The sequence below is a fragment of the Manacus candei genome, unplaced genomic scaffold (genome assembly GCF_025592945.1).
Source record: "Manacus candei isolate 608988 ecotype Guabito, Panama unplaced genomic scaffold, ASM2559294v1 h1tg000050l, whole genome shotgun sequence".
Taxonomy (NCBI): Eukaryota; Metazoa; Chordata; class Aves; order Passeriformes; family Pipridae; genus Manacus; species Manacus candei.
In genome coordinates, this window is record NW_026138098.1 from 33,753,943 (window position 1) to 33,765,778 (window position 11,836).

General features: G+C 43.8%; 1 protein-coding gene across 1 annotated transcript; it reads left to right on the forward strand.

The window, feature by feature from the left end:
* The first annotated feature begins 88 nt into the window (after positions 1-88).
* Positions 89-11,542, forward strand: LOC127476861 (nucleolar RNA helicase 2-like). The gene is made up of 15 exons (XM_051800306.1): positions 89-267; positions 680-949; positions 1,602-1,677; positions 2,363-2,541; positions 4,051-4,168; positions 5,019-5,204; positions 5,702-5,847; positions 6,498-6,647; positions 7,150-7,311; positions 8,015-8,134; positions 8,931-9,004; positions 9,197-9,356; positions 9,648-9,782; positions 10,171-10,215; positions 10,941-11,542. Exons 1-15 carry the CDS (start codon positions 157-159, stop codon positions 11,160-11,162), a joined length of 2,154 nt encoding a protein of 717 aa, XP_051656266.1. The 5' UTR covers positions 89-156; the 3' UTR covers positions 11,163-11,542.
* Positions 11,543-11,836: the final 294 nt, after the last annotated feature.

Sequence of the window (11,836 nt, forward strand, 5' to 3'; positions counted from 1 at the left end):
CGAGGGGACTGCGGGCGATTGGCTGTCGGGCGGAGAGGCCCCGCCCCTTCGCCGCCGGATCGGCCGGCGATTGGCTGTGGGCGCGGCGGCCGCTCGGAGCGTGAGGCGCGGCTGGCGCGCGGCGGGTGCGGAGCGCGGCGTGGCGGAGCGGCGGCGATGCCTGAGGCCACGCGGTGCGGCAGCGGCAGCGGCAGCGGGGCCGAGTCGGGCTCCGACTGCTCCATGGACACGGAGGCGGCCCTGGAGAGCGGTCGCCGGCGGCACAAGGTACCGGGGAAGGGCTCCGGGAGCGGCCCGGCCGCGGCCGCGCGCTGGGGCCGGTGCCCGGCGGGCCTGGCCTCGGGCCGCGGCCGCCCCGCGCCGCCCGTTCCGTGGGCCGGGCGCGGGAGGCACGGCGGGGCCGCGGGCCGGGCCGGGGCCGGGCGCCACGTGCGCGGGCGGGCCAGGCCGCGGCCCCGCCGCACGTGCTGGGCCCGGCGGGAGCCCACGGAGCGCTTCCCCCGAGCGCCGCGGCCCGGGAGCCTCGTGGCGGCGGGCGGGGGCTGTTGCCCTCTACCTGTTCCCCCCCTCGCAGTAACTAGAACGTGCGCTCCAAGGTTTAACTGTTCCGCGCCCTCTTCCCTGTTCCCTGTCCTTGGATCCACGAGCGCGTGTTTTCATTTGCTCTGTGCCTTGCCAGAAGGAGAAAAAAGAGAAGAAATCTAAACGCCGGGACAAGTTTCAGAGGGGGAAGGCTCCTACAGATGAAAGCGAGGAATCGGATGAGGCAGTTTATACCCCGAAAGTCAAGAAGTCGAAGAGTGTCAGTAAGCAGAACGGTCATGCGAGAGAAGAAAGCCTGGAGAAACCAAAATTGTCTTCCTTAAGCAGCAAATCCTCCCGCAAGAGCCGGCAGAGCAGTTCTAGTGAGACGTCAAGTGACAGCGAGAGCGAGAGTGAGCAGGAGCAGGTAAAGCCAGCGATTGGGTTTAGTTAAGTGGTGTATGCAGCTTTCAACTCCTGTCTTGCAACAAGGCCAGATTTAGAATGGGTTATCCCTTCCCCCCCTTCCCAATCAGGTGAAAGTGCTGTAAATTATCAGGGTTTAAAGCTTCTTGAATTGTCCATTCCGTTGATTATTTGCAAAAATTTTGAGGTAAGAAAGTCCTGAAGTTCCAGATCAGTGCACCAGGGTTTCCTCACTTCAGCAGTCTGTCAGCTTTGGTGGACAGACAGGTTGCAGTGAGATGGAGCTTTGATATGATTCAGCATTGTTAGATATGAGTGTTGGGGTGTCCTGTGCAGAGCCAGGAGTTGCACTTGGTGATCCTTGTGGGTGCCTTCCAACTAAGGATATTCTGCCATTCTAATTCAGAGTTTTCAGAGTTTTGATTTGGGTGTTTTGCATTTACTATGCTGTTAGGTATGAAGCAGTCTCCACTTACAGATTGCTTGCTAACTTTGTCCAACTTCAAGGTATGATGGTAAATCAGAGAAGGCCCTTTAGCTGTGATGCTGTCACTGAAGTGTGTGACACCAGTTTCTGTGCTGTTACCTTGGATTTACTGACAGTCACGTGATACTCATGTGGAATCTTACCCAAATTGTTCTTTACCCAACAGGAGCTGACTGGCGAACAGAAAGAGGGGGCTTTCTCCAATTTTTCTATTTCCAAAGAAACTGTCCAGCTTCTTCAAGGTAAAAAAAGAACCTCAGTGATCTCTGTCATGTGTTTTTATGCCCAACATACTGGAGCAGTGATCTCTGAGGTGTGCTCTTCTTGTGCATGTGCAAGCAGGGGCACTGTGCAGGAGACAGGGATTGCCTGCTCTACATACACCTTGGAGCACAGACTTTCCTGTTTGCAGTGTTGCCCAGCTCAGCCTTTACAGTAGAATTCTAAATGACATAAGCTAAGGGGAAAAAATTAGTGATGTGTGAGAATTTTTCAGTTAAAGGTTATGTTGTTGTGAATAAAGGAAAACCAGTTATATTTAGTATCTTTGATGTTAGGTTGTACATGACTTACTATGAATTAAGAGAAGAACAGAAGAGGTTTTGAGATTTGAAACGAAGAGGTTTTCATGGATAGCTGGGGACTATTACAAAAATAAAGGCACAGTCCTCAAAGTCTCCCATAAAGGCTGATAATTTCATCTGTCCCAGCTGCTACTGTGTGTGGTGATATGAAGTAGAATAAAATGGACAGACCCAGGGCACTTTGCAGATGACCCCTGTAATAAATAAATCAGTGGAGGTGATGATGTAATCCTGACTTAGTGTAGAGTTGATGGAAATGCTGATTGGAATAACTTCCACTGAAGAGTATGAAAGAACACCTGTAAAATGATCATATTAAGGAAGTCTCTTGCAATTGTCACAGCTCGAGGAGTGACGTACCTGTTTCCTGTGCAAGTGAAGACCTTCAACCCAGTGTATTCTGGCAAAGATGTCATTGCTCAGGCACGAACTGGAACAGGAAAAACATTCTCTTTTGCCATTCCCTTAATTGAAAAGCTTCAGGGAGAGTCCCAGGAAAGGAGAAGAGGCCGTCCACCCAAGGTAACTGTGCCGAGGTAGAACGCTCGTTTCGCTTTGTCCTACGTCCCAGTGATTCAGATTTTAACCCACTGGGGAAGTTCTTCAGGTTTGTGCAGGGATAAGCCAACCCACATTAAAGGTTGTTTGAAATCTGTGTTCACTGGGCTTTGCCTGTGCCCTGTGCTGCCTCACAGCCTCTGCTCAGTGCAGGGCAGGACAGCTCTACCCACTTGTCAGTTCCTTGTTCTGCCACAGGGAGACCGAAACCACAGGTGTGCCACGTGTTCCTCTGCAGTTTTGTTCAGTCACCCCACAGGGCCACAGGTTACTGGGTGCTTGTTTTTCTCCCAGATTAGGAATAGATTAGTTACTAACGGTAACTTGACAGCTTGATAAAAGCTGTCTACTTAAACAGGCTTTTTTTTTTAAACACATAAACAGTGGGTGGTTCTAAAAACAGACTTAGTTTTCACAAGGACCACCACCAAATGTTGAAGCTTCTGCTCCAGAGAATGCAGATTCGTTATGATCTGTGTGCATTCTGCCAGTGTGGTTTAAAAACCACGTGTGGTTTTTCTCTGAACTCTTACAATGCCTCCTAAACGAGACAGGCCAGGGCTCGTGGTGTCCCCATTAATAATTTCTGTCAGTTTATTTCATCTTGTCACCCTTCTCATAGATTACCTGAGGTGCATTCCAAAAGTAGTACTATCAGTTTTAGATGCATCTGCCCATCATGTTGGCTTGCTGACTGAGATGCTGTCCCTAGATTTGGCAGTCCTTTAAGGAAAGGAAAGCTTTCAGGGAGCCTTCAAAAAGATTTCAGGCCTCACTCTACCATAATACACTACTATTTGCTTTTTTGGTAATATGTTTGAATTTTGAAAGAATTACCAGGATAAAGATTTTAGGGTTCGTTTTGTGAAGCCACTGATGCCAGGTTTGAGAGCAGTGCTTCCATCTCATGTTAAGCTGAATTAGTTACATGCCTGCAGTGAAGCCTGTGTACTGGAGAGAGGAGAATTCCTTGGGTGCTTCTGCAGGGATGTGTTTTAGCACTGAACACGGCTCTGCAGGTGGAACATGATTCCCTGAGTCACAGGGAAGCCAAGGGACAGCTGATGGCTCTTCCTTACATCTTCTCACAGGACTGTGGGGCATTACTGAGTGGGTGTAAAAGCCTTGTATTACCCAGATCCTTCAGTCTTGTACTCAAACAGCAGCCTTGTAGAGGAAGGCTTGTAGCTCCTGATCTGTTCAGGAGCTAAACTTAAGTAAGATTTAAGTATCTCCTACCCAGTTTAAAAAGAAGTTAGCCTGTCCCAAATGAGTATGTTTTGAAGGAGTTTAATGATGTTACATGAGGCTCAAGCAGCGTGTTTCTCCAACCTTTGCTTAAGTGACTATTTAAACTAGATTTTTTTATTTTAATTTTGTAAATGGTCAGGTCTAAATCGATGATTAGAAGTCTAGTGATTTCTTGGCAGAAGCCATGCTGAGAGAACATCTGTTTGTCTTTCTTCTATGTAGGTTCTAGTTCTTTGTCCAACAAGAGAGCTGGCAAATCAGGTTGCCAAAGACTTCAAGGACATCACAAGGAAGCTGACAGTAGCTTGTTTTTATGGAGGAACTCCATATAATGGACAAAGTAAGTGACACTTAGGACGAATAATTGAAATGTTGATTGACTGACATTTAAGAAATGCATTTGGGTCTTTCCAAGCACACACTTTTAGCTCAAGAGCTGGAGACTATTAATGGGGAATTCAGTAGCTCAAAATGCATCTTATGGAGATAAATAGCTCTGGCTATCAATTATATTCTTGGTGTTGCTTATCTGCTCATCTACCTTAAATTAAAGTGAAAGACTATACTGTGTGTATAATCTGGGTTTAGGGTCTTGTAAACACATTTTCTTTAAAAAATATTTGGTCTTAGAGCTGTGAGTGGGTATGTGGTTTGTCATGTGATAAGGAATATCCAGAGGATTTGTAAAGTGGAGAAGGAGTTGTTGTGACAGCGTAATTTACTGTCTTGGTGGTTGTAAACAAGGAATGAGAATCAGCTCTTTCCTTGTGTTATATCTTGGGATGTTAGGGATGAATTTTTCTACTACAGAACCTCAGGAAGGAGCTGAGTTCAGTAATTTGGATGGTTAAATAAGTAAATTTCTTAAAAGTTTCCAATTAAGGTAGACAATGTGGGAAGAGTGAACTATTTCTAAAGAATATTAAAAGATGCTCATTGTTTGCTACTCTTTAAATCATGGGGAGAGGGAAGGTAGGTGATTTTTTTTTTTCATTCAGGAAGAGCAGTAGATTTTCTACCTTAGCTTTTCTTGCCAGATTTTCTCTTCCTGTTCATTTGTTCCCATATTTTTAAGGAGAGCACCTAGGAATGGTTTAAGAAGGTGTTTCATTGTTAGCTACCACGTGTTACTAATGTGCAGAGTGCTCCCTGGTTCACTGCTGGCTCCTCTCCTCTTTCCTGTTTACCAGTTGATCTCATGAGAAGTGGCATTGACATTTTGGTTGGGACACCTGGTCGTATCAAAGACCATCTTCAGAATGGCAAACTGGACCTTACCAAGGTGAAACACGTTGTGCTTGATGAAGTTGACCAGATGCTGGACATGGGGTTTGCTGAGCAAGTGGAAGACATTTTACGAGTTGCATACAAGAAGGGTAATCTCAATATTTAAACAAGTAGTAGGAAATACTAGCAATAATTTAGTTTGCTAAAATTCAGATGTATTTTTGTGAAAGTGGTAAGGTGGCTTTGTTTAGAAATGACGGAATATTATATGTTGTTAATGCAGTTCATGAGGAAGAAATGTGAAAGTGGGAATCATTCACAGAACCTTTGCAAAGCTTGAAGTCCAGTACCTGGGGGCCTGTAAATAACTGTCTTTGACATCTATCTTTAAGTTACACTGCTTGAAAACAGAGTGGATTTTTTGGTCATAGTAACTTTTTCCTAATCTGGAAAATATTTGGACTTCCTAGAGTGTTTTTTCTCCAGATGCTGATAATGCGTGAATTTAAAGAACTGAACTGCCTTCTTTATTTTATGTACTGACATTTAAACTGGGGTTTTTAGTCACCCATGTAATCAACTTGTGTGCATCTGTGAGACAAAATGTATGAAGTTTGTGAAACATTGTTCTGTTTTTTTTTTTAAGATTCTGAAGATAATCCCCAGACACTGCTGTTTTCTGCAACTTGCCCACACTGGGTGTATGATGTGGCCAAGAAATACATGAAGTCTAGATATGAACAGGTTGACCTTATTGGGAAAAGAACCCAAAAGGCTGCTACAACAGTAGAAGTGAGTAATCTGTCTAACATGGAATGTTTTCAGGCTTTTACCTCGTTTTTTATGCTTCAGAAGGTGCATCATCAGAATGATGTTGGAAGTTGTTTTGAGCACTTGTTTTTAAGCATAAGGCACATTACTGCTTCGTCAGGTGTTTCTAGGTTTAGGATATGCCTCTCTTCTCCCAGCATCCAGTAACCATATACACTCTCACATGCAATGAGGATTTGGGTGTCGGTTCTGTATCTGGATTTATCCCAGTGGGAAGCAAAAGGCACACACATCAACCTGGCTCTTCTAAATCACTGTAGACATCACAGTTGATTTGAGCTATTCTGTATATAAAAGATTTTTTTTTTCAACTTCCTGTAGTGCCCCAGCTCAGTAGGCCCTTGTTGGCTGTGCAGTAAATTCCATAGCAAGGAATACTATCCATATGTGCCTGATTTCCTCTTACTGTAGTTATTTTACTGACCATTAGACTAGTTGTGGTGGACATAAGAGCCCTGTGAATTTTGCTTGTTCCAGGAACATGAGTTAGCACGTTTCCCCATCAGGAAACTGTATAACTCTTTACCATTTCTGTATTTTACAGTTTCAAATGTATTTTTAAAGACTCTGATGTTTTTACATAAGCTAAGCACTGGAATTCTTCTCCACAGCATTTGGCAATAGAGTGTCACTGGTCTCAGAGAGCTGCAGTTATTGGGGATGTCATCCAGGTCTACAGTGGCAGCCACGGGAGGACCATTGTGTTCTGTGAGACCAAAAAGGAAGCAAATGAACTGGCTCTGAATGCTTCCATCAAACAGGTATTTCATCATCTGTATTAAGTAACAAAACCTGTCAGAGATGTTGATCAGCCCTATGTTGATAGCAGACCTATGCTGAGTAGGTTTTAAAGAGAGTTTCAGAGTGGATAAGGCAGGCTTTTGCAGGTGGTCAGATAGGATTTTAGTCTTTCTGACATTAAACAAAAATTGTAAGTTACTATTTTGAGACAGCCAAGCCTTGCATAGATGGTGTGGATGGCAAGTTGGGGCATAGTTTCCTATGTCACAGTAATTAGACGTGGAGATAAGACACATATTGCAATTCTGTTTTCCTGCTGTTGTTAAGGGCCTTTGAGGGATATGAATAAGAATTACTGAGAAAATGTTGTCAGACTCCTAAATATAAACTCTGGTAATTCAGTTCTTCTGTATCTTGCCATAAAGTACTTATCAAATACCAAGGTGTTGTATCCAAAACTGACCATAAAATGGAACACTGTCTTGGATTTTGGTACAGTTTTAAAATAATATTGTTTTTCAGGATTGCCAGTCGTTGCATGGTGACATTCCTCAGAAGCAAAGAGAGATCACACTGAAAGGTTTTAGAAATGGTTCATTTAAAGTTCTGGTTGCAACCAATGTAGCTGCCCGTGGTTTAGATATCCCAGAAGTTGACCTGGTTGTACAAAGCTCACCACCAAAGGTAGGAGACTGTTATGTTGGGTGTGTTGTCATAATTTGTAATGCCATTATCAAGTAGTACATGCTGTCAGCTGATGATATTGCCCACCCAGTTTATCAGCATTGAATGTAAGGGTGAGAAATGTCCCTAGTAGGTAGAAATAGTTTCTTACAGGAATTTTTGAGAGCATGTTTAAAGATGGTCTCCTTAAAATGCCTTTTTAGGAGGCTGTTCAAAGCATCTCCCTTCTTCAAGGCTGGGTGTAGTGATTGCAAGTCTGGAAGCAGCGGGAAGAATTATTCACTAAGGAGGGGTGTATATGAGGAAGGAACCCCAACAGTGAGAACATTGGTTTAAATTAAGTGTTTAAAAGAAACAGTGTTTCAGTGGATTTGCTATTAATATCACAGTAACCATGCTCACATTGATGTGCAGAAGGGTGAGTGGGACGGTTGTAGAGGTACATACGCTCCAAGTGTGTGGTGATGCATAAACAAGTTGATCCATGCTCATGGCTCTGGCTTTCAAACCATCTTTTTTAGAGGATTATGGGAAAGCATATTCGCTTGACATTAGTGAAACTGTTTTTTCATTTAATTCTCTTAATGCAGTTACTGTGCATTGCTCGCGCTTAAACTACAATAGCCTGTACAAGTTGGGTGGGTGCAATGAGTTGATTGAATGAGAGTGAATTAGGTGACTCACGGGGCTGTCTGTTCTGAAGGATGTGGAGTCCTATATCCACCGCTCCGGGCGCACGGGCCGAGCTGGGCGCACTGGGATCTGCATCTGCTTTTACCAGCGAAAGGAGGAGTACCAGCTGAGACACGTGGAACAAAAAGCGGTACAGTGCAGTTTCCCTCTGTCTGCGAGCGCTCTGATGCGTTAGGGTGGCGTGTAAAAGTGTAACGTTGTGTGCAGTAGCTCAGTTCCAGAATGCAGCTCCGGAGGCACCCAGTGGAGGTTCGGGTGCCTTGGGGAGTGTGGGTGCACTGTCAGCTGCTGTGGAGCAGGGAGAGCTCTGCACGTGCCCACGCTTTTTCTGCCAACGCCAGTGAGGTTGTCCCTGTGGAAGTGAGGAAAAGCTCACAGGACTAACAGTATAGTGCTCATCCTGGTTGTGATCTGATCAGTGATGTGCATACGTGCAGCTTTACTGGGAAGTGTTACTTGCATTTTTGCACTTTGTGCACTATTCCATATGGTAGTTTTCTTGCCAATGAAGTGTTCAGTTGGGATGAGATTGTTTATCGTTGTCACTTAAAATGCAGACTCACATTTACACTAAGGCTCTGTGACTTGTATTAAATCCGAATCAATCAGACTAAAAGTAATAATTTAGAATTTGTAGGACTTTATTTTCCCCAGGATTCTGCCAAAATGCTCTCTGTTTATTTCAGTTTAAGGTCACTGAATCATTTGAACTGACCTGGTACATAAAAGCCCTTTTAAGTGTTACCCGTTTACATGTAACCTTAACCTTGCAATTTTCACTAGGAAAAACTGGGAGTTAAAAGGTGAAAATAAGAAAAAACCGTTAGGCTTAAATGCTTGTTTTGTTGGAATTCAATATTGCTTCTTTAGAACTGACTTACTTACGGTCTGCAATTTTAATTTGTATTTTGCCTTTTAAATTTCAGGGCATTACATTCAAGCGTGTTGGTGTTCCTACTGCAACAGACATAATAAAGGCTTCCAGTAAAGATGCCATGAGGTGTGTTTGGGAACTCGAGTCCTGCTCTATCTTCCTGCCTTCCTCGTTCAGAATGGCTGTTTGGGTTGCTCTTTGCTGTCTCTCTGAACTTTCTGATCACTATTAAAGTCTTGGACTACTGTTTTTCTTCTCTTCCAGAGCTCAGTGAATATTAGTGTATACGTTTTTTAATTTTTTTGCTTTATTACTTAGGTGCCTGGATTCTGTTCCTCAGACAGCTATTGAGTATTTCAGAGAATCTGCTCAGTTGCTGATAAAAGAAAAGGGACCAGTTAACGCTCTGGCTGCAGCTCTGGCCCATATTTCGGGCGCTACTTCCATCGAGCAGCGCTCGCTGCTGAACTCGGATGCGGTAAGGAAGGGTGCATGGCTTAATGTCTGCCTTGGACCTGGAGAAAAACAACACACCTCTGTGTTGTCTAAAGAGAGAATTATTGGTCTCCCTAGATTTCGTTTGAGCACTAGACTTGAGCCACTGGGAACTACTGATTTTGTTAAAGCAACAATATAGTGGCTGTGGAGATACGTCCCTGTAACAGTATCTATGTGGCGCTTAAATGTAGATGGGCAGGTCTCTGGTGTGTGATAGGTGTGCTGAAGCTGATTCCTCTGACGGAATGGAACATGCCCCGTTTCTTTTTAGGGCTTTGTTACAATGATCCTGCGCTGCTCTGAAGAAATAAACAACATGAGCTACGCGTGGCGAAGGCTGCGAGAAGTGCTGGGTGACGATGTCGATCGGAAGGTGAACAGAATGTGTTTCCTCAAGGGAAAAATGGTAAGTTTTTGGTTCGTGTCTCTGATACTGGGCTCTGCTTGTTGCAGGCCTTTCTCAGCAATGGTCAGGGGAGGTATTTGGTGTTTTTCCATATTCCAAGCACTGTTGGTAAGGACAGAACTGCTGGGCCTCGGTCTGTTGTATTAGGACCTGGGGCTCTGCTGCTGTGCTAAGGAGGAAGGATAATGCATGGCTGTGGGGAGAGCAGGACAGCTAAGAGGTATGAGGTGTGTGCTAACTGAATGACAAAGCAGAATAGGATTTCTTAGGACATACAGTTCTGATAGTGCCTGGCTGTCAGGTGTAGATTTGTAGGCTCTATGGTTTTTAGTTGCAGTCATTTTAAAAGGCTTGACTTGTATCCATTAAAATTATTCTTTCTTTTTAGGGTGTGTGCTTTGACGTTCCTGCAGCAGACCGACAAGAAATAGAGGTACATTCATTGCAATTTCTGGGTACAGCAGACTGTAGATGAGACTGGCTGGACTGGGTTAGACTGAAAACATAATGTAACCTGTATCCTGCCTTTTTTATTGGCAGAAGGGATGGCTTGAAGGAATTTAGGAACAGAACAAGCATACGGTGCTTTTTTCCTGAATGCCTTTCCTAAGGCATTCCCCTGTGGCTTGAGACTTTTACACTGAATAAAGAGGTGATGTGAGGACTCCACCCCTTGTCACTGCTACTGGATTCATCAGCAGCAAGCTTTGTTCCCCTTTTTTTCTGTTCCCTGCCCCCATTTTCACCCAGAATTCTCACCACAGAAAAGTGAATTCCAGGTTTTCACTTGGCAGAATTAGTATTCTCATGCCAAAATTCCCTAGACTTCCTATCTTTGCTTCAGGTGTTTCTCTGGTAGTGCGTCTCTATACCCTCATGGCCTAGTATTCATTCACTCCTAAAGCAATGTTTGGCTCTGGATTAGAGGGTAACTGAGGGGAGGCTGTGGATTTGTAATCAGTAATAATTATAGTGGTCTTCTTAACAATTGAAGGCTTAAAATTTTGAGACCAGTATTGGCCACTTCAGATAGAAGCTTGAATTCCATATATTGGGTCAGAATTTTACCTTTTCAGTTGAGCAAACCTAACAATTATTACATACCCTGTATTGGCATTCCTAGAATTTAACTTGCTATGTCTGACTTTATTTTGATAGGCAAAATGGGAAGATTCAAAACATTGGCGTTTGTGTGTGGCGACTGAATTACCAGAGTTAGTGGAATCCTCACGAGGAGGAGGAGGAGGAGGAGGAGGCGGAGGAGGAGGAGGAAATGGCCGAAGCTCGAGCTCCAGGAATGGGCGGCGTGGTGGCTCGGGTAGAAACAGATTCAGGGGCAGAGGCCAGAAACGAAGCTTCAGCAGAGCATTTGAACATTAACTTCAACAATCCAGAAAAAAACAGGACTGAAGTATTTTATATATTACATTACACTAGGCAGTTTCTGTGTGTTTGTACCACCGGGGAAAATATTTCATTAAAGTACTTTTTTTTTGTCAGTACTACTTTGTTCAAAATAAGATTCTGTTCATTTTAAAAAGAACCCCCCCAAAAAAAAAAATCCCCCAAAAAGCCCACAAGAAAAAATGAAATGTTTCCTTTGTTTCTCATATTGTTTCTCATATTGCTATTTGAATTTTTCCAGAATATGTCTATTGCATTCAAAACTGTATCCTGGTTCACTGTATAATATATAGATCTTAATTGCTGCTCAAACCTGTACATTTTCTGATAAAATTAAATATTATTTTACAACTTCATATTCTGTTGCATATTTGAAGCATTGTTTTGCAAATGAGGATCCAGGTAGGTGCTGGACTTGGGAGCGTGGCAGCAGGAGCCCCTTGAAGATGAGTCCAGTTTTGTTTTTGTTTTTTTTTTTTGGTGGAATCAGAATGAAGCTCTATTTTCCCTAAAATTATTTTTTTTTAGTTTCTGTCCCGAATTGTGACTGCTTATACAACTGTGGGCAGGAAAGACAGATTCCAAAGCGTGAGGAGGAGCCTTGTGAGGGGAGCCCTGTAAGAGAGATCCGTGAGATGTCCCTGTGTGAG

What these genes read in the sequence shown, in the direction of transcription:
- LOC127476861 (XM_051800306.1), top strand. Translation starts at nt 157, where the DNA reads ATGCCTGAGGCCACGCGGTGCGGCAGCGGCAGCGGCAGCGGGGCCGAG. An exon ending in GAAGAGGCCGTCCACCCAAG is followed by an intron (nt 2,542 to 4,050) that starts GTAACTGTGCCG and finishes TCTTCTATGTAG; the next exon opens with GTTCTAGTTCTTTGTCCAAC. An exon ending in GACACGTGGAACAAAAAGCG is followed by an intron (nt 8,135 to 8,930) that starts GTACAGTGCAGT and finishes TTTAAATTTCAG; the next exon opens with GGCATTACATTCAAGCGTGT.